Here is a 26,367-nt window from a genome sequence, read left to right on the forward strand (position 1 = left end):
TGTTTCCTGGATTTTCTGTTTGCACAGTCACATAGTCACTTTAAGATGTTTTCTTGTTCATGTTTTTGTTTTTTTGTTTGTTGCGGTTGCACCCGATTCAAGAGCCGAATGGCTCACAGGGCTATACCTAATAAATGAAACTATGAAACTGTGAACTATGTTCCGTGCTAATGGCACCACGAATCGAGCTGAGCAAGCTGGCTAACTGGCTACACGGAACGTATCGTGTAACAAATACAAACATTGCATTGCTCGATTGCAGGTGCAGAATCTTTATTTTAACAAAAATCCCCCCCCCCCCCCCCTCTGACGATACAAATGGAATGTAATAGCAGGGTATTTGTGCACGTGAAAGAAGTGACCATACTAAAAAAAAATCGACAAACTTACCACGTCTGTCGTTTCTCTCGTGTCACGCCGTGGGTCGCGGGCTTCAAAGCGTCGCCTCGCTGGCAGAGCCTCGGCGCAGGGGCACGCGGCCGTTAAACAATTCGGCAGCTCCGTCACCGACAAACACCGCACTCACCATTGACCGCGTGTGTGTGTGTCACTTTGTGTGTCACTTTGTGTGTCACTTTGTGTGTGTGTGTCACTTTGTGTGTGTGTCACTTTGTGTGTCACTTTGTGTGTGTGTGTCACTTTGCGTGTGTGTCACTTTGTGTGTCACTTTGTGTGTGTGTCACTTTGTGTGTGTATCACTTTGTGTGTGTCACTTTGTGTGTGTGTGTCACTTTGTGTGTGTGTGTCACTTTGTGTGTGTGTCACTTTGGGTGTGTGTGTCACTTTGTGTGTGTGTCACTTTGTGTGTGTCATTTTGTGTGTCACTTTGTGTGTGTGTGTCACTTTGTGTGTGTCACTTTGTGTGTGTGTCACTTTGTGTGTGTCACTTTGTGTGTGTGTGTCACTTTGTGTGTGTCACTTTGTGTGTGTCACGTTGTGTGTGTGTTACTTTGTGTGTGTGTCACTTTGTGTGTGTGTCACTTTGTGTGTGTCACTTTGTGTGTGTGTCACTTTGTGTGTGTCACTTTGTGTGTGTTTCACTTTGTGTGTGTCACTTTGTGTGTGTGTATGTCACTTTGGGTGTGTGTGTCACTTTGTGTGTGTGTGTCACTTTGTGTGTCACTTTGTGTGTCACTTTGTGTGTGTGTCACTTTGTGTGTGTCACTTTGTGTGTGTGTCACTTTGTGTGTGTCACTTTGTGTGTGTGTCACTTTGTGTGTGTGTCACTTTGTGTGTGTCACTTTGTGTGTGTGTGTTACTTTGTGTGTGTGTGTCACTTTGTGTGTGTGTCACTTTGTGTGTGTGTGTTACTTTGTGTGTGTGTGTTACTTGGTGTGTGTGTCACTTTGTGTGTGTGTGTCACTTTGTGTGTGTGTCACTTTGTGTATGTGTGTGGTCTTTGTCTCTCTCTCCCACGTGCTGCGCTATGGTTGACGTGGCGATCGTGTTGTCTGCCTGGCCCTCACTCACTCGGACTGACTGATGCGTCATTGTGCCTCAATGAATATCCTTGGCTAACGCTGTCGTGATGTCTCTCTGTCTGCCGAGATGGCTGTATATCTGTGTGCCTTCTTGCTTGTGCAGACAGACGGCCAGCTGGACATGCAGGCGCCTCTATGTGAGTCCATCTCGGCTGCCCATCTTAGCACGGTCGGCTACGTACTGCGCGAAAGAAGTTCAACAAACATTCGCAAAAACACACGCAGGCATCTAGCAAACAGACAGCCATCTGCAAGCTGTCTACCGAAGTGGTATTCCTCTGTCTAGCTACGCTGCTTGCCTGTATGCTGTCTGTCTGTTATCATTATCAACTATTCTCTATCCACTGCTGGATGCAGCCCCCATCCGCCGTCCGTCTCCCGAGGTTCTGCGACTCAGCAATCCGCGTAGCTCCAAGGCGTGAGCTCATTTCGTCGCTCCATCTCCTTTGTCGCCACGATGGCTAGGAGATGTTAACTACCTCCATTGGTACACAGGAGGTCGTGGGTTCGATGCCGACGCCTGTATATTTGGAGTTTGCGTGTCTTTCTCCACGTGGTCGCGTGGATTTTTCTCCGGGCCCTCTGGTTTTTACCCTCCACATGTATAAACATGCGCGTTTAAAGTGTTTGGCTGCTAAACATGTCCACGTGATGATAAGCCACTGCGTTGAGCTTTGGCGAGGTCGCTTCTGAACAAGAGCTACATAGCTCAGTGGGCCTTACCTATAAAGTAAAAACATTTTATAGTTTCAATATTTACACCGCGCTCCACCCAAGCAGTGGTCGCGTGGATTTTTCTCTGGGTCCTCCGGTCCCCCCCCCCACACATTTAGAATCAAAACGTGCGTTGAGAGCATTTGGTTGCTATATATTTCCACGTGATGATAAGCCACTTCGTTGAGTTATCATTTGTGGCCAGGTAACTTCTGAAAAAGAGCTGCATTGCTCAGCGGGCCTTACCTGGTAAAATAAAAATATATATTTTTCGTTTTTTGACTGCCAGTCCGTCGTTAGCCTCGACCACCGCCCACCATCCCATCTCGTGACATGTCCTGCCCAATGCCAATTGAATTAACAGTTCATATGTTTGCTATCTGAACTACGTATTCCTCTTCCTCCGTGTAATCTCAATATCGATGTGGTGTCAACGCACGCCTCTGGCCCAATCACCCGGAACGCGCCCGATCTCACCAGGTCTCTGAAGCTAAGCAGCGTTGCGCCTGGATAGTGCCTGGATGATTAAGCGGTTGGGTGGGTGTGCGAGAAGTCTTGGAGCGCGAGTTGATACTGACACCTCACCACGGCGTTCAACATTACATCTCGCCAGGTATTGCCTACGTTTGTACACCTACGCTCCTGACACAAAAAAACACACGCACCGACCCATTTACCAACTGACATCCATACCCAAAGACAAAGATCCCACGTATAACCTTCAAAGACTGTCGGGGCAAGTGCTGTTAGCGAGCACCTGTTAAGGCCTTCACGGCACACGAGGGTGTGGGTAGCCAGCACCACGCCCGGCCGCCTTTGTCTCCCGAGTGGCGATGTTTACACAACGCATCAGGTACTCGTTTGAGGCTGAGTCGACCTAGGCGAGGCCCAGGACCGGTTTTGATAATCGTCAATGATGGTGTTGGCGGTTGAGCGGGAATCGAACTTGCGACCCCGGGTTCATAGCGCAGCGCGCTGACCGCTCCACTACCGCTCCCCACCCACAGACACACGCACACTCACACCCTGACCCACCCACAGACACACACTCACACCCTGACCCACACCCTGACCCACCCACAGATACACACACACTCACACCCTGACCCACCAACAAACACACACCCTGACCCACCCACAGACACACTCACACCCTGAACCACCCACAGACACACACACACCTTGACCCACCCACAGACACACTCACACCCTGACCCACCCAAAGACACACTCACTCACACACACCCTGACCCACCCACAGACACACTCACACCCTGACCCACCCACAGACACACTCACACCCTGACCCACCCACAGGCACACTCACACCCTGACCCACCCATAGGCACACCACACCCTGACCCACCCACAGACACACTCGCACCCTGACCCACCCACAGGCACACTCACACCCTGACCCACCCACAGGCACACACACACCCTGACCCACCCACAGACACACACACTCACACTCTGACCCACCCACAGACACACTTACACCCTGACCCACCCACAGACACACTCACACCCTGACCCACCCACAGACACACTCACACCCTGACCCACCCACAGGCACACACACACACGCTGACACACATAGACATTCAAAAAGTCCTGCCCTGCCTGTGTCTTTGCGCACACGGACCCCCACCTCGGCTGCAGAGCCATGTGTATGAGTTTGATTCCCACCGCTGGACTTCTCGTCTTCGTCACCGCCATCGCCTCCGTCCTGCTGCCCATCTCCTCCGATGCCACCCAAGTGCACATCAGCTTCGTGAGTTCATTATGGCCAAATTCGCGGGCCCATTCATTGCTAGAGACATTCATTCCCGAGATTAATTCACAAAGTCCAGCTCGTGTAGAGAACGGTGTGGGGTGAATCGGTTCCTAGTTATATAAATAACACAATGATCCGACTAAATATTTAATTACACGAATGTTTTATTAATTTGTCTGTGGGGGGGGGGGGGGGGGGTGCTTTTTGATCGTTCACAATGGCCAGCTCTTCCATAGGAATGATCTGGGACTAGTTTTAGTCGCGAGGAATTCGTTCGTAAGTTAATTCGTTCATGCATTCACAATGGCCAGCTCTTCCGGAGGAATGTTCTGGGATCAATTGAATTCGCGGGGATTTCGTTCGTAAGTTAATTCAGTCATGCATTCACAATAGCCAGCCCGTGTGGAAGGGACAACGAACGGCGACTCATAAACTGCTTTAGTTAATTGGTTAATGAATCAAACTTATAAGATCGTTTCGTGTGCGTGGGCTTCGCGGGTTCGCAAAGGTTAGCTCCGAACAGAGGAATGATTTCGGGCTGATGGATACATTAATTACGAGGTTCACTATGACCACCTCGTTGGACCGAGAACGCGGGGCCACTTTTGTGCTGCGTCGTGGCAATCGGCCGGGTGTCTGAGGCTCAAACATCCGTGAACAATGAAACCATTCATGAATTCATCGCTTTGATGTTTACTTGCGTAGGAGATGTAAAAGGAGTTTTAAAATAGCGTGAAAATGTAATGCAGTAATGATAATTAAACTATGTAACGCAATTTTTGTTCATGTGTAGTATGTGTTATTTCGTAATTGCTTATGCCTAAAAAGTTAAGAAAATGGCTATTATTCCCCACAAACTTTGCTTTTTGTGACCAGGACAGTGATATTTTGAAATGTACCTATTTTCAATGAGAAACCGGGCTAATGTGTGTCTTTTCGTTCAAATAAAGTCAGAAAAAACAATATGAATCAAAATTAACATGTATTTACACTCAAGTAATACAAAAATTATTACAAAATATTTAGAAGTGAGTAGTTTTCTAGACTTACGATTATGCTGTAAATCACTTTCACGAATCAGCCCCCAAATGTGGTCTCCCATCATGTTCTCGTTATATTGTCCTTGGTAGCGGCGTTCAAAGTCCAGTATATCCTGGTGGAAGCGCTCGCCTTGCTCCTCCGAGTACGCTCCCATGTTCTCCTTGAATTGATCAAGATGAGCATCAAGGATATGGACTTTGAGGGACATCCTACAGCCCATTGTGCCGTAGTTCTTCACCAGAGTCTCAACCAGCTCCACGTAGTTTTCGACCTTGTGATTGCCCAGGAAGCCACGAACCACTGTGATAAAGCTGTCCCAAGCCGCTTTCTATTTACTAGTGAGATTCTTGGGGAATTCATTGCACTCCAGCATCTTCTTTATCTGTGATCCGTCAAAGACACCGGCTTTGACCTTTGCCTCAGACAGCTTAGGGAAGAAGTCTTGAAGGTACTTGAAGGCTGCCAACTTCTTATCGACAGCTCTGACAAATTGTTTCATAAGGCCCAATTTGATGTGCAGTGGTGGCATCAGCATCTTCCGGGGGTCCACCAGTGGCTCCCACTTGACGTTGTTCCTCCCCACAGAGAACTCGGTCCGCTGTGGCCAGTCCCGCCTGTGGTAGTGCGCCTTGGTGTCGCTGCTGTCCCAAAGGCAAAGATAGCAGGGAAACTTGGTAAAACCGCCTTGGAGACCCATCAGGAATGCCACCATTTTGAAGTCTCCGATGACCTCCCAGCCGTACTCATCATACTTCAAGGCGTCCGGCAAGGTATTGATGCTGTTGTAATCCTCTTTGAGGTGCACCGAGTGAGCCAGGGGAAGAGACGGGTACTTGTTACCATTATGGAGCAGCACGGCTTTGAGGCTCCTGGATGAGCTGTCAATGAAGAGGCGCCACTCATTCTGGTTACAGGCAATTCCGATTGCCTCGAACAGACTGGTCACAATGTGGCAGAAGCAGAGCCCATCTTGACGGGTGAAGAAGCTGCAAAAAGGTTGGTGACACTTTCTTTGATCTGCGACTTGCACACTTTCATCCAACAAGTTCCACTGCTTGAGCCTAGACGTCAAAAGCTCGGCATTGGACTTGGTGAGACCAAGATCTCTGATCAAGTCGTTGAGGTCTTTTTGGTTGGGGTAATATGGGTTTCTCTTAACTCCGCCTCTGAAATTGTCATCTGGATCTCTGACTTGCTGCTCTCTTCTAAAGACGGCTGCTCTCTCTCCGGAGGAGTGGGTACGGGGAGCTCATGGCAGTGTGGCACCGAGAAGGTATTGCCTACGTGATAGCAGGTGCATTCTTGTCAGTCCGACATTTGGAAGGGTCCACCATGCAGAAGTAGCAGTTGCTTGAGTGGTCAGTAGGTTCCCGCCAAATTCTTGGGAAAGCAAACTTCATGGCTCTCTTTTCCCCTCTGTACCATCCTACAAAAATACATTTATTTCACCCATGACTAATGTGTAAGAGATTCTCGCAACATTTTTAATGTATTATATATATTTTTTAATAACATTTTAAAAACTTTTCCAATTATAAAAATTCTAACAAATTTTATAACGTAAAATTCCGAGCAACAATGGTTCATCTTATTTTCCGGAGGTTTTTTGCATTGCTCACAGGTGAAATGAGGTGCCCAGGATTTGTCTTGATCCCCGACAGGCATGCCGAAATATGCCTTGTAGGCCTCACACATCTTAGCAGATGCTTCCACAGAGTACTTTTTCGCTCTTGTCTTAATAAATTGGCCGAAGACATAGCAAAATGCGTCTATCGGATGCTTGCAGCCTCTTGATGCCATCTCAGAAAAATGCAGATATGTATCCACTTAGGCAGCTGGAACTAAACTGAACTGGTGGGCTTAAGGCCCCTGTATATATACGACTATTTATATTATTGGAAAGTTCTAGAATGTTCTAGAAGTTACTTTAAGTTTACTCAGCACTGAATCTATCTGGAATGTTCTGGAACATAGGTAAATTTAAAAATATCACTGTCCTGGTCACAAAAGCAAAGTTTCTGGGGAATAATAGCCATTTTCTGTACTTTTGAGGCATAAGCAATTAGGAAATAACACTTACTACCCAGGAACAGAAAATAAATAAAAATTTATTGCACACTGTTATAATTTTCTTGGTTCTTTCGGTAAAGTCACGTAGATAGAAAATAAAAATTAAATAAAAAATAAAGGCAAAAAACCCACGACGTTTCGATCACAACACAAGCGGTCTTCATCAGGCGGAGAGAAAAGAGGGGGCAAGCCTCCAAATGCAACTGCTTCTAGGGGCTTTCAGAGTGAGTGTGCGGGGGACGAGAGAGTTGCGAGGCATCAGTAAGGAAAGCTGTGCGGCGTAACCTGGAAGGGCGGGGCAGCCAGTGGCAATGTCGGAGTAAAGCGCGAGATGGAGGTGGGGCGTGGTCCAAGTGTGTGAGACAATGGGGGGAGGGAGGGGGTAGAGATAGGGGGAGAGAGAGGGGGGGTAGAGATAGGGGGAGAGAGGGGGAGTAAAGCGCGAGATGGAGGTGGGGCTCAAGGCGAGGGGCGTGGTCCAAGTGTGTGAGACAATGGGGGGAGGGAGGGGTAGAGATAGGGGGAGAGAGAGGGGGGAGTAGAGATAGGGGGGGAGAAGGGGGGTAAAGCGCGAGATGGAGGTGGGGCTCAAGGCGGGCGGCGTGGTCCAAGTGTGTGAGACAATGGGGGGAGGGAGGGGGTAGAGATAGGGAGAGAGAGAGAGGGTGGTAGAGATAGGGGGAGAGACGGGGGGGTAGAGATAGGGGGGAGAGGGGGAGTAAAGCACGAGATAGAATATGAAGAATATGAATTCCTGCAGTCACGAAAGTTTTAAGTCCGTGTTATTATTATTTATTCTCTCCAGGGTGGCCCAAAAGTCAGGACACATCGGGTTATTTTATTTATTTTAACACTGGTATTAAATGTAAAAAAATGTTTATTCTTTAAGTTAATCTTTTATCTGTTATTATTATTATATCCTCTTCTTATTGCTGTGGGGTCACCTCAAATCCGTCGTTTACAAACCTCGACCAAGAACCCCAAATGAATTGCGACACCAAACAATAATTGATGAACATTCAAAGATTACATTGGTGATTATTTTTTTTAATTCCTAATTATTTACTTTAACACGTAGGCTTCCTAATTAATGCAAATGGAAGTCAGTTTGAACATTTGTTAAAATACATGAAATAACCCTCTGCGATGTATTTAAATACATATAATCATCCTTTGTAATCAAGACTTTTGGGGCATCCTGTATAATTATAACAACCACAGCCTGCGGCGACCCCAAACAGACTGGTCAAGTCAATCCTTACAATCCACAGCGTGCGGTGGGCCTTCATCCAACAGTGGATTTAAGCACCAAAAAAACTACAGTACTAATGTAATTCTAGATTTGAAGCTTTCGTGACTGCAAGGATTCATACTCCTTGGTTTTATTCGGTAAAGTCACGTAGATAAAATAAAACAAAATAAAAGAAAACAATTAAATCACGACGTTTCGGAGGCAACACAAGCTTCCGTCTTCAGGTGGAAAAGTCAACGCAGAATATCTGTGTCAGGAGCACAGTTCAGAGACGACCGGGATTATATACAGGTTAAGGGAGGTGGGAGGAGTCAGTAAGGGGGCGTTGGTGGGTGGGAGGGCTGGGTTAAGCAGCCTTTTGATAGACTGCTGCGGGTAACAACCACTTCGCACTGCACGAGGGCTCATTGCATTTCTGACAAACACCACCTGACCAGTGAATTAAAACATGTACATCTGGCCCTCAAGATGAACGGTTACTCTGACCTTACCATCCGCCAAGCTGTTTCTCCCACCATACAGAAACAACCACTTGACACTCTTATCAAAATCATCACGTTACCATACATAGCAGACGTTACTAAAAATATTTCCAAAATTCTAAACAAACACAAGATCCAGGTCCGGTTCAACACAGTGCACAAAATCCGTGATCTGATCCCGTCAGTAAAGGATGTTATTCCTGACTTACAGTACCCCGGTGTTTACAAATTGAGTTGTACCTGCGGGGACTGCTATATCGGGGAGATGAAGCGACAGATCTCTGACCGAATTCGCGAGCACAAATCAGATTTGAAACACGGCAGAACGAATTATTCTACCGTGGCTGATCATCGTTACAACGCTGTGGGTGAGCATGATATTGTTTTCTCCGATACCAAGGTGCTCTGCAAACCTACTGGTTATCATCAGAGATTTGTCCACGAGGCCATACAGATTTACAAACACAGACACAACTTCAACCGAGAGGATGGTTTCAAATTGAGCAATCACTGGAAAGATGTTATAAATCAAGTTAAACGTTAGCTGCCTTTCAGTTTTTTGTACAGCCATTTCCTTTTCTCAGTGGTTGTATATCAAACTTTAGCTACCTTATAATTGAACAGCCGTTTGCCGCCGCTTTAAAAAAAATGCAGCATGTCTCTTCCTCCCCCCGACCCCCCACGCAGCATAACAAAAGGTGGGTTTTACCCACTCTCGTGCAGTGCCAAGTGGTTGTTACCCGCAGCAGTCTATCAAAAGGCTGCTTAACCCAGCCCTCCCACCCAGCCACGCCCCCTTACTGACTCCTCCCCCCTCCCTTAACCTGTATATAATCCCGGTCGTCTCTGAACTGTGCTCCTGACACAGATATTTCGCGTTGACTATTCCACCTGAAGACGGAAGCTTGTGTTGCCTCCAAAACGTCGTGATTTAATTGTTTTCTTTTATTTTGTTTTATTTTATCTACGTGACTTTACCGAATAAAACCAAAGAGTAGTACTAATGTAATTAGAACCGTGTGTATATGTCCGTACGTAACCCTCCCCCTTAGCCCCCACCCCTGGGGGGTCTGGGGTGTCAACCTCCGGTCACGGGGAGGGGGGGGGAAGGCTCTTATCTTAAGGTGTCTTATGGAGGGGGGGGCGTTCCCCCTCAGCCCCTACCCCTGTCGGCCCCTGAGCGTGCTGGCAGATCAGCCGCCCACAGCGCCTTATTACGGCGCAACATCACCTCGGGGGCGTACATGTTTGTGAGGGGCACACCTCTGGTTGGCTGCTTGCTCGCGATCACGTGACACACTTCAACCAATTCGTGCCACGTTCATCTTCTTGGTTCTTTCGGTAAAGTCACGTAGAAGGGAAATAATAAAATAATACACTTTACCGAAAGAACGAAGAAGATGAATCCCTGCAGTCACGAAAGTTTTAAATCGAAATTGTGCCACGTTAATCACACAATGACAGAATGACAGACCTGGGTGTTTATATATATTTGTGTCCAGACTTTTGGGCCACCCTGTATAATAACCGTATGTGTCCTGACTTTTGGACCACCTTGTATAATAAACCTAAGTGTCCTGACTTTTGGGCCACCCTTTATAATGATAACCCTGTTTTGTTGTTAACAGTGCTTGTGGGTCACTGCCAAGTAACTTGGATTTAATTCCCTTAATTCGTCTGACAGAGAGAAAAGCGGGGAACTCGACGGCCAGACGCCTCGCCACCAGACTCAGATGTAAGTAAGCATTTTTTGTATTAAATGCGATTCTTAAATTCACAAACCTGTCAACCCCTTATCAATGCCTACCTTATTACAGATCAATTCAGACCTTATTGGTCACCCCGTACATCTCAACGTTCATCCAACAAAGTGCCATCACAAGGGAGAAACACAAACAAATAGACACAAACAATGTTTTTGCTCGTATTGAAATGGCTGTACGCCGTATGGACCTGAAAACTCAATTTTCCTGTACAAGAATACGGGGTGAACCGTACGGGTTGACAACGATGAATTAATTTTAATGCCACCATTGTCGATGTCTGCTAGCCACGAGAGAGTTTCAGGAGAGAGTTGGTTCGTGTCGTTTTTCTGTTCCTCCTCTGTCGAAGGGGCGCAGACTACAGCGGTTTACGGTTTGGGTTGCACGGCCACGGTAGCCCAAATGTGGCTCGTATCTTTAATGTGTCTTTATGTATCGCGATGAGCCTCGATGTAACTCCACGCGTCTCCGTGGGTTGACTGCATGGTCCATGGTTTGGGTTGCACGGCCACGGACGCGCCACTGTGGCTCGTGTCTTTAGTTTTACATTCACGAAGGAGATGTTGCGCATTGTCCTGTTGATGATGTTCCGATGCGGTTGATGGTAGCACCGGTTTCTGCGATGAGGAGGTGCGATGATTTTTGGTTTCTCGAGCGAGGTGTTTAGTCCGGACGTCCGCGTCATTCCACTCTGTTCGGCAGCATTCTTCCCAGCGACGATGATCAGAACCGTTCCTGGGCCTACCCAATTTTTCTCATCCTTAAAAACATACCCGGTGCAATGTCTTGGGGTGACAAAGGCGGCCGGGCGGCATTCTGGCCGTGGCGGCCGTTCAGAGGTGCTCGCTGACGGCACTTAAGGCTACATGGTGGGGGGAGGGGGGTCTTTTGCCCTTGATCTCTTTTGCAGGCTGGTGAGGCTGGCGTGGAGGTGAGCGAGTACTCGGTGAGGTGCCTGGTGGAGTCTCGCTACGTGCGTACCTGGGCCCGACTCGAGGTGGTCAACGCGGGTCCGGCCCGCCGCCTCGTGCCGCTCCAGCTGCCCGTGCCAGCGTCGGCTTTCGTCTCCAACTTCAGCGTGTGAGTGGCACGCTCGCTGGGTGCCGCCGTCATCCCATCTCGTTCACAGCTCATCTCATCCATCGATCGATCGATCTTATTTTATATTTGCAGAGCGTCTTAGCTCAAGGCGCTCGATAACGATGTTTAAATGAGGTTCACAAAAAACTAGAGTGATTTAGATGGCAAGGAGCGTGGAAAGGGCCGAGGAACGAATGACCATAACAGAAGACACGTGGGGGTCACAGAAGGACAATAGGGGAGGGACGGGACGGAGTGGAGGGGCGAGGAAAAGGAAGAGGAAGGGAACGGGCAGTGGAGAAGAGGTGAGGCTTTAAAAGAGGAATTAAATGATGCTAAGGAGGGGGACTGCTTAATGTACATGGGAAGTTGTATTTGTTAAGCGGAGAGTCCCGTGTAGCCACTTACCCAGCTATCTTGCAAAGGGGGCATCCGTGTTGCCATCAGCACAGGACAACACCAAAAACTATTCAAAAGTTGTTCTTTCAGGAGAGAGCCGTGTGGCGATCGCTGCTCCGTTCTCCGTCGCAACGTGGGAGGCGAGCCCCAAGGGGAAAAAAAACGACGCAGGAGCTAATTCGTACGTTCGCGTTTTCAGCACCTCGCTGGTCGTCAATTTCTGCTTTGGTCCAAGGAGAGATTTAACGAGGGGAGAGAGTGAGTGTGAAAGAGGGTGAGTGTGAGAGAGAGAGTGAGAGAGAGAATGTGTGAGAGAGTGAGTGTGAGAGAGAGAGAGAGTGTGAGAGAGAGTGAGTGTGAGAGAGAGAGTGAGTGTGAGAGAGGGTGAGTGTGAGAGAGTGAGTGTGAGAGTGAGAGAGAGAGTGTGAGAGAGTGAGTGTGAGAGAGAGAGAGTGTGAGAGAGAGAGAGTGTGAGAGAGAGTGAGTGTGAGAGAGAGAGTGAGTGTGAGAGAGGGTGAGTGTGAGAGAGTGAGTGTGAGAGTGAGAGAGAGAATGTGAGAGAGTGAGTGTGAGAGAGTGTGAGAGAGAGAGAGTGTGAGAGAGAGTGAGTGTGAGAGAGAGAGTGAGTGTGAGAGAGAGAGTGAGTGTGAGAGAGTGAGTGTGAGAGTGAGAGAGTGAGTGTGAGAGAGTGAGTGTGAGAGAGAGAGTGTGAGAGGGAGAGAGTGTGAGAGAGAGTGAGTGTGAGAGAGAGAGTGAGTGTGAGAGAGGGTGAGTGTGAGAGAGTGAGTGTGAGAGTGAGAGAGAGAGTGTGAGAGAGTGAGTGAGAGAGAGAGTGTGAGAGAGAGTGAGTGTGAGAGAGAGAGTGTGAGAGAGAGAGAGTGTGAGAGAGAGAGTGAGTGTGAGAGAGAGGGTGTGAGAGAGAGAGTGAGTGTGAGAGAGTGTGAGAGAGAGAGTGAGTGTGAGAGAGAGAGAGAGTGAGTGTGAGAGAGAGTGTGAGAGAGAGAGAGTGTAAGAGAGAGTGAGTGTGAGACAGTGAGTGTGTGAGAGAGTGAGTGTGAGAGAGAGTGAGTGTGAGAGAGAGAGTGAGTGTGAGAGAGAGTGTGAGAGAGAGAGAGAGTGTGAGACAGTGAGTGTGAGACAGTGAGTGTGAGAGAGTGAGTGTAAGAGAGAGTGAGTGTGAGACAGTGAGTGTGAGAGAGTGTGTGAGAGAGAGAGAGAGTGTGAGAGAGAGAGTGAGTGTGTGAGAGAGAGAATGAGTGTGAGACAGTGAGTGTGAGAGAGAGTGAGTGTGAGAGAGAGAGAGTGAGTGTGAGAGTGTAAGAGTGAGTGTGAGACAGTGAGTGTGAGAGAGAGAGTGTGAGACATTGAGTGTGAGAGAGAGTGAGTGTGAGAGAGAGAGAGTGAGTGTGAGACAGTGAGTGTGAGAGAGAGAGAGTGAGTGTGAGACAGTGAGTGTGAGAGAGAGAGAGAGAGTGTGAGACAGTGAGTGTGTGAGAGAGTGAGTGTGAGAGAGAGTGAGTGTGAGAGAGAGAGTGAGTGTGAGAGAGAGTGTGAGAGAGAGAGTGTAAGAGAGAGTGAGTGTGAGAGAGTGAGTGTGAGAGAGAGAGTGAGAGTGAGAGAGAGTGTGAGAGAGAGAGTGTATAGATGAGATAGTGAGTGTGAAGACAGTGAGTGTGAGAGAGTGTGAGAGAGAGAGAGTGTGAGAGAGAGTGAGTGTGTGAGAGAGAGAATGAGTGTGAGGCAGTGAGTGTGAGAGGAGAGTGAGTGTGACGAGAGTGAGTGGTGAGCACAGTGAGTGTGAGACAGTGAGTGTGAGAGAAGAGAGAGAGTGAGTGTGAGAGAGTGAGAGAGAGAGAGAGTGAGTGAGAGAGAGAGTGAGTGTGAGACAGTGAGTGTGAGAAAGAGTGTGTGTGAGAGAGAGTGAGTGTGAGAGAGAGAGTGAGTGTGAGAGAGAGTGTAAGAGAGAGTGAGTCTGAGACAGTGAGTGTGAGAGAGAGAGTGAGTGTGAGAGAGTGTGAGAGAGAGTGAGTGTGAGAGAGTGTGAGACAGTGAGTGTGAGAGAGAGTGAGTGTGAGAGAGAGAGAGTGAGTGTGAGAGTGTAAGAGTGAGTGTGAGACAGTGAGTGTGAGGGAGAGAGTGTGAGACAGTGAGTGTGAGACAGTGAGTGTGAGAGAGTGAGAGAGAGAGTGAGTGAGAGAGAGAGTGAGTGTGAGAGAGTGAGACTGTGAGTGTAAGAGAGTGAGTGTGAGAGAGTGAGAGACGGTTGAGAGATTAACTGCGGCGTGGAAAGCTTCTGGAGGTGGCCAAATGGATGGATGGTGGTGTTGTTGTTGGAGTCGTGGTGAACCCCTGTGTTGGGGTCACGCCTCCCCGCAGGTGCGCTGTGGTTGCCCTGGCGACCGCACCACAAGAGGGCCCACGACTGGCACGCGGAATGTCAAAACAGCGCGCACGGGGGGGGGGGGTTCGCATCTCCACCTCCCTCCTCTCTGTCGTCCTATCTATCCGTTATTTATTTATTCCTTCCTTCCACCATGCCCCCCCACCCCATTATTTTGGAAAGCCCAAGACGGACGGGTTTTTAAAAGCGACAGGATTTATCGTTTCAAATTCTGTTGGGGGCCAATTTTGTTTTCAGAGAGGGAAAAAAAATGGTAAAAATTCTTAAACGCTGTTCGCCGTTCAGAGAGCCCTTCTCCCCACGTGATGGGCATTTTGAAGCAAAGCGTCTCAAAACAAGGAGTGCTAAAAGCCGTGTAACGAGCAGTTTGGCCCGGATGCGTTACGTGGATGGATGGCGCTGTCGAAAATACAGAAGAAGAAAAACAACCCCAGAGACTTTTCTTTCTTGTTCAGGAGGATTGTTATTTTATTCTCAAATCTATCTTTTTTTTGCCGTGGGAAACATAAAAAATGTCCGGGAGATGGTCCTCGGATTAAGAATCTAAGTAAAGGGCACAGTGCTCCCCAGGTAGCTCAAATCATTCATTTAGAACAAAAACGAATTAGCGCCTTGAATGTAGATCCTAATGAACATAACAAGTTGATTAACGTGAAAAATACAATCCCTATCTGATCTGCGTTCTTTTCTCTCACCGACCCCGTCTCTTGTCTCCGGCTCATCTCACTCGTCCTGTCGCGTGTGGATCTATCCCCTGGTCACACGACTGCGTCACCTTCGTCCAGATGTCTCTCGTCTCAAGACGGGGCTCTTGTCTCAACCTTCGTCTCAATCTCTGTCTCTCGTCGATATCTCTTCTGACATCGCACTTGGCATTGGGGGGGGGGTTGGGGAGGGGGGGTTGGAGGGGGTTGGGGGGTTGGGGGGGGGCAATGAGCTAGGCGCCACCGCCGCTTGTAAAAAAAATTGTCGAAAATAATTATTGGGGCTCTGCGTTGCTGTGAGGGTAGAAACACTGACCTCTCCGTGCGTTGGGTTAAGAGTCAGGGCCAGATTTGGGATTCGTGGGGGGCGGTGCGTTCGCGTGGGCGGAGGGGGGGAGTTAGGGCGGTGGGGGAGGCCGGTGGGGGGGGGGGCAGAGGTCTTTTCTGCCCTGGTGGTCCGCGGGGTAAATCTACCTTGATCCGGCTCTCTTGAGGCTTCCAAGGATACCGCGCAGCTTCCCCGTGACCCCTCGTGGCTGATTGAGCTCGTGCCGAGTGCTGCTTGACCTTTGACCCACCGTGACGTCACAACGACCCCCACGGCGGCTCTCCTTGGCGGGGAATGTCGCCGAATCTTACCGCGTGCCAAAACCGTCGTCTTAAATTGCGGGCGTAGAGCTCACTTGGGATTCGCAATAGATTGTTGTGGTCCGACCCGACACGGCCAGTCTATAAAGTTGCCACTGTGGAGACCAAACGTGGCCAATTTCTTACAGCTGCAGCAGCACTGCCGGTGTTGCTGGAGAACGATCCACACGCGCACACGCACGCAGTGTGACTCTATTGGGTACGGACGCTTCACTGGTCGTTACAGGCAGCAGCATCATACAGCCAGCGTCAAAGAGGCAGGTTCCAGAAATCTGGAGCAGATACATGCAGTGGTGTTCAGTTTCAAGTCGATTATGTTTAACCAGATGAGAACTCAGTGGACCAGGATGAGGCCCGTTTGCAAGAGCAAGCGACCTGACGCACGTGCGCACAGGGGCACAGTCGGCCAGGTGAACATTTGCGGCGGAGGGTTCGGTGTCTGTCAGCCATCACTCGTCACGGGGATCGAGAGAGATTTGGTGGGAGTCGTGCGGAGGAGGTGGTGGTTACTGTCGCCGTTACACCTGAGACGTGCGCCGGGAACCTGGAGACGGCGAAACAAACACGGGCAGCGCGCGGCGGATAAAGCGGCGGCGGCGGCAACAACGAAAGGAGACGGAGGGGAGGAGAGAATCTGACGCCCGACACTTCTTCGACTCGGGCTGCCGGACGCGTTGATCTTGCGCGCGTTTGTCATCGTCTCGCGTTTGTGTTTGTCATCGGTCTCTTTTTTTTCTCTCTCTCCCTCGCACCTGCGGATAAAATCCTCCACGGTGCAGTCCTGTGACGTAAGTCTCTCTCCGTCGTCTTCCGACGCGGCCTTCTGCTGCTCCTGCTGCCCGCCAGCGATGTTGACACGTGGAGAGACGAGCCGTCAGAGCTGCTGTCGTCACGCACAACGAGGCTTTGTAATCGTGGTATAGCTGTGACTACCGGTGTGTGTCTCTGTGTATGTTTGCGTGTCCTTGCGAGTGTGTGGGCAGCGGTAGTGTCGTGGTTAGTGCCCTGCGCTACGAACCTGGCAACCCAAGTTCGATTCCTGCACATGGCCACCAACACTGGACATTTGTGAAAAAGAGCTTCATAACTCATCGGGTTTCTCCAGACTAAATAAAGATTCTGATCTTCTGATCTGATCTGAACACTCGTGACGATTATCCGAGCCAGACCTGGGCCTCCCCTAGGTCGACTCAGCCTTTAAATAATGAGCACCCGGTGTGGGATGTAAACGTCAGCACTGGGGAGACAAAGGCAGCTGGGCGTGGTGTTGCCTTGTGAGCAGCTTCAACACTAACAACATTTGTCCCAACAGTCTCATTCTTAATGGGAATCTGTGTGTGTGTGTGCGTGCAGAGTTGTAGGTAACAAGACCTATGTCAGCAGGGTACGGGAGAGGGCACAGCAGAAGGCCGCTGTACACAAACACAGCTACAATGATACGGGGTGAGCACACATTCCAGCTATAGCAGTCCACACACACAAGACAAAGATCCCCCGTATAGTCTTAACATACTTTTGGGGCAAGTGCTGTTTACGAGCAGCTATAAAGGTCGGCACGGCACACGAGGTTCCTCATTTGAGGCTGAGTTGACCTAGGGGAGGCCCAGGACTGGTTCGCGACCACAACCTTAACTACAGCCCAACCCCTAATCCCAGCCATAACACTAAATGAAACCCGAATTCCAAACCCTAACCAACTCCAACCCGAGTCTTGCACATTTACCCTATTCAAAATCAAAACCCAAACTGCAACTCCAACCAACCTCTAACCCCAGCCATAGTCAACACCAATCCTAACTCTACAAATAGCTACCGTAATCCCAAGATGAATCCAACCCGAGCCTTAATCCCAACCCTAACAATAATACCAACCGTGACCCAATCATAACCCCAATTTTAACCAACCCTAACCCCTCTGCCCCCCTCCGCCGTGCCCACTCTCCGGCGCGACCCCCCGCCCCTCCACCCGCGCGTGACCCCGCTTGACCCCCGCAAGTCCGCGTGGCTGGCACGTGCTGCGCGCCTCGGTGCCCGTGCCGGCCGGGGCCCGTGCGGTGCTGGCGATCACCCACGAGGCGCTACTGCAGCGGCGGCTGGGCCGCTACGAGGTGGCGCTGAGCATGCGGCCGGGCGTTGCGGCACGCTCCCTGCGCCTCCACGTGGAGCTGGCGGAGAGCGCGGGGATCTCGGAGCTCACGGTGCTGCCGCTGAGACCGGCCGCGGGACCGACAACGGTGGCGCGTCGGCAAGGCGAGTGTCACAGCCGGGCATCCCTTTTTTGTTTTTGAATTACGATGATGGCGTTCGTGACTTTGCCTCCGACGTTTGAAGCTAGGAAATGCGTGTTTTGTTTGTTTGTTTGAAGAAAGGAGTGATTTATGGTTGGCGGATTTGCCCTGATGACTACGTAAAAAAAAACTGCAACATGTAATCCAAAATCAGATAATGTATGTATAGTGGATGTATCCAATGAGCTATGAATCTCTTTTTCACAGATGTCCAGTAGTCCATACTATTCGCCTTAGGCCCCTCATAATCTGGCTGCCCAGGCTCACTCCTGCTTGGCTTCTGCAATCTGTCTTGAGTGGGCCCAGTCCGTGGGGATTCGGTCACAGGCCCTGGACAAATGCAGAGACCCTCCAAACGAATGACACTGAGACGGCACCGTCGCCGTCGATGCTGACATTCACCGAGTGACAGCTCTCGCCTCGGTGAGCGTCGCGCTTTGTAATCGCGGCGCCACATTTGTGACCTCGACCTCCTCGACCTCCTCGACCTCGACCTGTGTGACGCGGCGCGGCAGAGACGGGGCAGGCCCCCGAGGGCACGGCAGTGGAGCGCTCGGCGACCCGGGCGCGCGTCCGCTACGAGCCCACGGTCCAGCAGCGGAGAGGGCTCTCGGCAGCCGAGCGGCTGGGCGAGTTCGTCGTGTGGTACGACGTTTCGCGACACCTCGGCGTGGGCGACATCCAGGTGACGGCGCCCGCTCGCTCGCTCGCTCGCGCACACACGCACGGCGACTTCCAACGGAGGTTGAGAAAAGTTAATCCGTTAGCGACGTCCCATCCGTCCGTCCCGTAACGGGGAGCAGGGAACGTTGACGTCCCCCGTCAAGATGATCCGATATGAACCAAAACTCCGCTGTGAAGTTGTGTTGCCATTGGGGGCTCGCTCTTAGGAAAACCGGACTCATCGATCAAAGCATTGCCTACATGCTTTCTTTTAGAGATCCCGTGCTGCTAATAAGTTATTCCGTGCTGCTGGTTGAATACTTACGAAGAATTTGTTTTGTTTGTAAATTGTGGCTGAGAATCCAAACTCAGGTCGTAGAAGAATGCTAAACCACTGCACCACCGCTCCCCACGATATAGAAAAGATCCCCCGTGTAGCCTGAACAGATTGTTGGGGCAAGTGATGCTAGCGACCACCTACGAAGGCCGGCACGGCACACGAGGGGGTGGGTGGCCAGCACCACGCTCAACCACCTTTGTCTCCCCAGTGGCAACGTTCACACATCGCACCCTGTACTAATTTGAGGCTGAGCCTACCTACGGGAGGTCCAGAACCGGTGCAGATAATCGTCACCGGTGTTGGCCGCGAGCGGAAATCCAACTCTGGTTCGTAGCGAGCGCAGCGCTAACCGCTGCGCCACCGCTCCCCACGCACGCGCACTCTCGGTGTGTATACACTACACACGCGCACTCTCGGTGTGTATACACTACACACGCGCACTCTCGGTGTGTATACACTACACACACGCACTCTCGGTGTGTATACACTACACACACGCACTCTCGGTGTGTATACACTACACACACGCACTCTCGGTGTGTATACACTACACACGCGCACTCTCGGTGTGTATACACTACACACACGCACTGTCGGTGTGTATACGCTGCACACGCGCATTCTCGGTGTGTATACACTACACACGCGCACTCTCGGTGTGTATACGCTGCACACGCGCACTGTCGGTGTGTATACACTACACACGCGCGTGACCTCTTATACTCTGGGCGAGTAATTTACTCCCAATTTTCCTCGCAGGTTAAAATTCCTCGCGAAGAACACGGCTCAGAGTCCCGAGCGGGTTGGGCGCAGCACGCACAGTGAATGGCGCGTACAGCCCCCCCTCCCCCCGCCGCTAAGTCTACGGTTTTTTTTTGTGCTGTCAAACATTTAGGGGTCTTTTCCCGCCCCCCCCCCCCCCATTTCTGTTAATTTCCACGGCCGTTGTCGCTCTCAGCAGCCTCCTCCTTCAGCCCGGCAGCCGTAATCCGCGCCGGAGGCGAGGATCGCGCTGGCTCTGTCTCACTCGCAGCGCTTGAGAGACGTGGGCCCTGCCGAGTGACGGACAGAGAAGGGCATCTCTACGCTTTATTAAAACTGCTGCTTCAGCGACTGCTGCTGTCTTGAGGATTACTTTTCTTGCCGAGGAGAGAATTTTCTGGATTATGTCTGTTTCGACAACAAAAATATAAATGTATGTGTGTATAATCATGTTGGGAGTGGTGGCACTGTGGTTAGCGCGCTGTGCCGTGAACCCAACAGCGACCCGAGGTCGATTTCCAGTCAAGGCCACCACCACCAACTCCAGTGACGATCATCTCAACCGGTCCCGGGCCTTCCCTAGGTCGACTCAGCCTCAAATGAGTACCCGGTGCGATGTGGAAACGTCGCCACTGGGGAGACAAAGGAACCGGACGAGCGTAGTGCTGGCCACCCACCCCCTCGTGTGGCACGGCGGCCTTCAAAGGTGCTCGCTACCAGCACTTGCCCCAAGAGTCTGTGCAGGCTATACGGGGGATCTTTATTTTTTATGTTAGGGGTGTCCTACTTGCGAAAGACCAAGAGCCAAAAAGTGCCGTGCCCATGAGTTCTGCAAAGAGCCACGTGTGTATATATATGCGTATATATTGACAGTTTTTGGCACAGTACGGAAGACATTCATTATTCTCTGCTACTGTGATAGCGCGTTCAACGTTCTGCTCCTTCGATAGAGCCACACGTGGTGGGTTAAAGAGCCGCATTGCAGCTCGGGAGACACCAATTGGCCACCGATGATAGACACAGCAACCACAGTGTTCGTGAGCCTGCGGAGAAGTGCTGGAGTTGGGTGGGGGATGGAGTTGATCGTCTGATGGAGTTGATCGTCTGATGGAGTTGATCGTCTGATGGAGTTGATCGTCTGATGGAGTTGATCATCTGATGGAGTTGATCGTCTGATGGAGTCAATGACTTGCAGATTGCGATTGACAACTACAACCTTTTTCGGCTTGACCGAGGATCTAAAGGAGGTGGAATTGCCATCTATGTTCGTAATACTATTGCATGTTCACTAGCTCACTCCTTGTTTAAGAAATGTTTCTTTGAAGGTCTGCCTCTCAAAAGAACTCTCCCAAATAATCAACAGATATTGGTAGTGTGCTGCTATCGACCGCCTAGTGGGAAGGATGTTGAAGCTGCATCTGCACTGAGAGAGCTTTTTGGGGGCCTCCCTAAAGGTGAAATAGTTTTAGTGGGCGATCTAAATTGGAATTGGCTAAACCCGCCGGCCGTGGCCACAAATTTTGCAAATTAATTTAATCTGTTTCAATTCATAAATGTCCCCACAAGACTCAACCTAAAAAATCCGGGACAGTCATCTCTGCTTGATGTCCTATTGACAAATGCCCCTCACAATTTCACACTGGTGTTCTGGGTAATAATCTTAGTGATCACTCCTTCATTTTTGGGGTGAGATCATCAGCCAGACCCAAAGCCCCTCCTAGATTGGTTGAAAAGCACTCTATGAGACACTTCAGCACTCAGGCATTTACTAATGATGTGCTTCACTCGGATATTGACAAGGTCTGTGATATCCCCAACCTGACTACGGCTTGGGAGACCTTCAGGTACACGTTTCTCCAAATTCTTAACAAACATGTTCCGTTGGTTAGATTTAAAACTACAGGCAACCGCCCACCATGGTTTAATCCTTTGATTACAAAGCTCATGAAAACTACGGACAAGGCTTGGGCATGTGCTCAGAAAAGTAATTTGGTCAATGACTGGCTAGAATACAGGATTTTAAGGAATAGATGCGTCAAAAAAATACGGCATGCAAAAAATGCCTACTTTTCCTCCACTCTCCTGGAATCACATGGAAATGCCAGGATTTTCTGGAAGACAATCAAATGTATCGAAAAGGCATCCAAAACAGACAATCTGCCCGTTGAGCTTAACCGAAATGGGGAATATTTTTCAGATCCCAAAAAATTGTTGACAATTCTAACCTTCATTTTTCTGAAGCTGGTAACCTTTTTGATAATGTATTGGGAGTCACCCCTGCTCATGCAAATTCCTACACCCCTGTCCAAACATTAAACGAATTTAGTTTCCAGCCAATCCACGAAAGTAATGTTTTGAAACAACTGTCCTACCTCAAAGGGTCCTCCTCTATCAGAGCAGATAGTATTCCCGTCTTTGCTCTACTAACTGTTGGTCACCTAATATACAAACCTATAACCCATATTTTCAACCTGTCCATCAAAGAAGCATCAGTTCCTCTAGAATGGAAACATTCCTATGTCCGTCCACTTCACAAAGGGGGCCCTAAAGATGATCCAAATAACTACCGACCTATCTCAATTTTGTCCCCGTTGATGAAAATTTTTGAAAAATTATTGACCAACCAAATTAGCAGTTTCCTGTCCACCAACAATCTACTACATCTAAAACAATCTGGGTTCCGAAAAAAATACAGCACCACATCTGCTGCATTAGACTCTCTGAATCACATTTACAGTAGCCTTGATAATAAGCAGTACTGTGCCTGTCTTTTTCTAGACCTGTCCAAACCTTTTGATACAGTAGACCACAACACCCTGCTTAGTAAACTAAGTTGCCTCGCTTTTTCCGAAAACGCAGTAAAATGGTTACAAAATTACCTCTTTTCTCGCACCCAAACTGTATTCACAGATGGTTGGAGGTCAAACAGTGTTAAGATAACAAAAGGGGTTCCACAGGCTTCCATCCTTGGCCCCCTTTTGTTCTCTCTTTATGTCAATGACTTGGGCACTTACCTGGATCATTCCAGGGTAAATCTTTTTGCAGATGACACGATGCTGATTACTGCTGGCCGCTCTCCAGATGACGTGATTGCTAAGCTACAGGGTGATTTCAACAAACTAGAACATCAGCTAGTTGCTCTTAAACTAGTCCTGAATACCTCCAAAACCAAGATGCTATGCTTCTCACCAGGACTAAAACAGGAAGTTATTTTTTCCCAATTACATTCCTTAAATAATTATCAAATAGAGCAATTCAAGATCTATACGTATCTTGGGGTCATCCTGGATTCAAAACTGAATTTTGAAGATCACATTGATTATATTGGTAAAAAGACAAAAATAGAAATTGGTTTTCTGTATCGACACAAGCACTGCTTCCCCCCAATGTTCCGTTTGGAATTGATAAAAGCTACTATACTGCCTCTACTTGACTACTGTGACATCATGTATAAATCGGCCTCAAGTACTGTACTGAAGAAGCTTGATTCCATCTATCACGCGGCCTTAAGATTTACATTGAACTGCCCATATAGGACTCACCACTGTGATCTCTACATTGGGTCAAACTTAACATCTCTTAATGTTCGACGGCTTGTGCACCAGATGTTATTTATTCACGATGTACTTACAAAAAATCCACAGATTACCTGCTGGATCTCCTCTCTGTTTCAAAGAACAAATTTGACCTCAGGTCTTCGCTCATTTACCAGCTTCACATTCCCTATTGCCGTACAAAAACTGTAGGAAGGGCCTTTCCAATTGATGCCCCCAGGGTCTGGTATGCTATTGCCAATAAACTGCAACTTGAATCGCTACCAATGAGATCTTCTCTCAAAACTGCTCTAGAGGAGTTGTACACCCCTAGCTGCCACTGCTATTCATTGGCGTAAAATAAAATGAAATGTTTCGCTCCGGATGATGCTGCAAAGTATTATCTGTATTTTGATTTAGCGTGCTGATCTTAAAGGTGCATTGAAAAATGTTATACTCCGACTGATGCTTCTGTTGTTGTGGAGTAACTCATGCAGCCAGCTATGGCTCTAGGATTTGGTGTTACATGTTATTTACGTAGTTTATTGTAAAAATTCGGTCACAGTCCCTGTGATCACTGTTATGTTGCAATTATGGCTTTATTTTTTTGGTGATTTCGAAAAGTTTTTTGGTTTGGACAGGTTTTTTTGGTATAGTACGGAGTTAGACTTATGGCCTTAATCTAAGTTTTCTTGTGGTTGTTGTTGTTTGATTTACATCCCACTGGGATTTTTTGTACACAGCGTTGGTGTACGGTGCTTTATTCAGGAATATTTAGCTGGTTTTTTTTCATGGATTTTCTGTTTGCACAATCACAGTCACTTTAAGATGTTTTCTTGTTCGTGTTTTAGTTTTTTTGTTTGTTGTGGTTGCACCCGATTCAAGAGCCGAATGACTCACAGGGCTATACCAAAATAAATAAACTGAAAATAAATAAACTGAACCTGATGGAGTTGCTCTCTGTAAGTCCGTGGGTCCGTGAGCGAATGCCGTGCGGTAGCGCAGCGTTCCAAGTCGATATTTTATTTTAACAATTTATTCGCGTGGATGAGAGTATTGCGTGATGTTGTTGCCATCTTCGGTCCTTGACGCTTGTTTACTCATGGACAATATGGGACACGGCCTTTGGTTGATCCTTGGCCATCATGTCTGTGGCATAGATATACACAGGTGATCATTAAAACAGGCATTAAGGATTACGCATTGCTACACGTGTGCCATAGATGTGCGCGACTGTTAGAACGCATGTCCCCTGTCTCCGCCCTGCCCACAGGTGCGTGACGGTTACTTTGTGCACTACTTTGCGCCCACGGACCTGCCGGCCGTGCCCAAGGACGTAGTGTTTGTCATCGACACCAGCGGCTCCATGATCGGCACCAAGATCGGGCAGGTAGCGTGGCGGGGGTGGAGGGGGAATGGGTGGGGGTCGGTGTGTACTCGTGTGTTTGTGTGAACCCATGGTCGAATTAGCCTCAGAGTACCTGGTGTCAGAGCCGCCCAGGGCCCCGCGCTTTGGGGGGTGCGTCCACGTCACGGTGTCAGATGTAATACGTCCAGTTTAGTTTGAACGCGTGGGGGGGGGGGGCGCACACAGTGGGGTTTTCCCCGGGCCTCTGCACACCCCCCTATGGATGGCCCAGCCAGGTGTGGTGTGTACGCATTGCCACTGGGGAGACAAAGGCGGCCAGGACGTGGTGCTGGCCACCCTCGTGTGCCGCGCTACGAACACGGCAGACACCCGAGTTTGATTCCCGGTCACGGCCACCACCAACACCGTCAGTGACGATTGTCTGAACCGGTCCTGGGCCTCTCCTAGGTCGACTCGGCGGAGAGGTTTGCATCATCAGGCATGGGCGGTGGAAGCACCACCCATGTTATAGTATTGGGGGGGAGTACCCCAATACTATAACAACCACGAGTCTTCCCCTCCCCATTCAACTTTATTTGATCACTACCTTAGTTTACACTGGCAAGCCTCAGCTATGTGAATAATCACAATTGAGTAATTTGCGAGTAAATGTTTCAGCATTGGTTTCATCCGGTTCTAACGTCATGATGACATAATTAATTATTTATTCATCCAGGACACCCACACCGAGTCGTGGGACTCTATATTAGGTTTTTTTAAAGAAGTTTTCACCAACAAACGATGAGTGTGCACACGAGTCGGGAGAAAACCGGAGCACCCGAAAACAACCCACACGTTGGGCGAGGGGGCAACGCTCTATCCCCCACACGGACGGAAACAGATGGCGATTAATCCACCTGTTGTACCGTCTTCTCCCGGCGCGCCAGAGTTATTGCACCTCCTCGGCGCCCACCCACGAGACGGGAGTTTCACAACATCTGTGCGTGATCCACCAACCCTTGCTGCTGCCCCCACAGCGGAGGTCCACTGCAGGCACCACGTGGTGCGGCGTAGCAACCACCACCGCACTGACGGTGACCGCACCGATCCATTCTCTCCGCCCCTTAGACCAAGGAGGCCATGCAGACGATCCTGAAGGAGCTGCGCACGGGCGATCGTTTTAACGTGGTCACCTTCTCGGAGAAGGTGCGGGTGTGGAGGCCCGGCCGCATGGTGGAAGTGACGCGCGACGCCGTGCGCGACGCTCGCAAGTACATCTACCTCGCCTCGCCCACGGGCGGTACGTCCGACCCGCCACCGCTCCGCAGCTGGATGGAGGGCGCCACGGTGGCTAGGAGATGTTAACTACCTTGCCTGGTATGCAGGCGGTCGTGGGCTCGATCCCGACCCTGATGCCTGCTGTATGTATATTTGGAGTTTGCAAGTTCTGCCCGTGTTTGCGTTGATTTTTGTCCGGGTCCGCTGGTTTTTTCCCCTCCACATTTAGAAACAACACGCGTTTAGAGTATTTGGTTACTGCTGTAAATGTCCACTTGATGATAAGCCACTTCGTTGAGGTATCATTTGTGGCCAGGTCACTTCTGAAAAAGAGCTGTATGTA

At 49.5% G+C, this 26,367-nt stretch overlaps 1 protein-coding gene across 1 annotated transcript in view; it reads left to right on the forward strand.

Moving 5' to 3' along the window:
* Positions 1-2,421: 2,421 nt before the first annotated feature.
* The window catches only part of ITIH5 (inter-alpha-trypsin inhibitor heavy chain 5), a 32,311-nt gene continuing 8,365 nt past the window's right edge, over positions 2,422-26,367 (forward strand). Inside the window, exons 1-9 of the mRNA XM_076073634.1 lie at positions 2,422-2,808; positions 3,858-3,969; positions 10,502-10,552; positions 11,491-11,660; positions 17,166-17,255; positions 17,809-18,062; positions 18,616-18,785; positions 24,672-24,788; positions 25,875-26,046. Coding sequence (XP_075929749.1) covers positions 2,717-2,808; positions 3,858-3,969; positions 10,502-10,552; positions 11,491-11,660; positions 17,166-17,255; positions 17,809-18,062; positions 18,616-18,785; positions 24,672-24,788; positions 25,875-26,046 — 1,228 coding nt within the window. The 5' untranslated portion in view covers positions 2,422-2,716. The remainder of the gene's footprint in view (positions 2,809-3,857; positions 3,970-10,501; positions 10,553-11,490; positions 11,661-17,165; positions 17,256-17,808; positions 18,063-18,615; positions 18,786-24,671; positions 24,789-25,874; positions 26,047-26,367) is intronic.

Source organism: Petromyzon marinus, chromosome 42, assembly GCF_048934315.1.
Source record: "Petromyzon marinus isolate PM22_M1 ecotype Great Lakes invasive population chromosome 42, UKy_Petmar_22M1.pri1.0, whole genome shotgun sequence".
Lineage (NCBI taxonomy): Eukaryota > Metazoa > Chordata > Hyperoartia > Petromyzontiformes > Petromyzontidae > Petromyzon > Petromyzon marinus.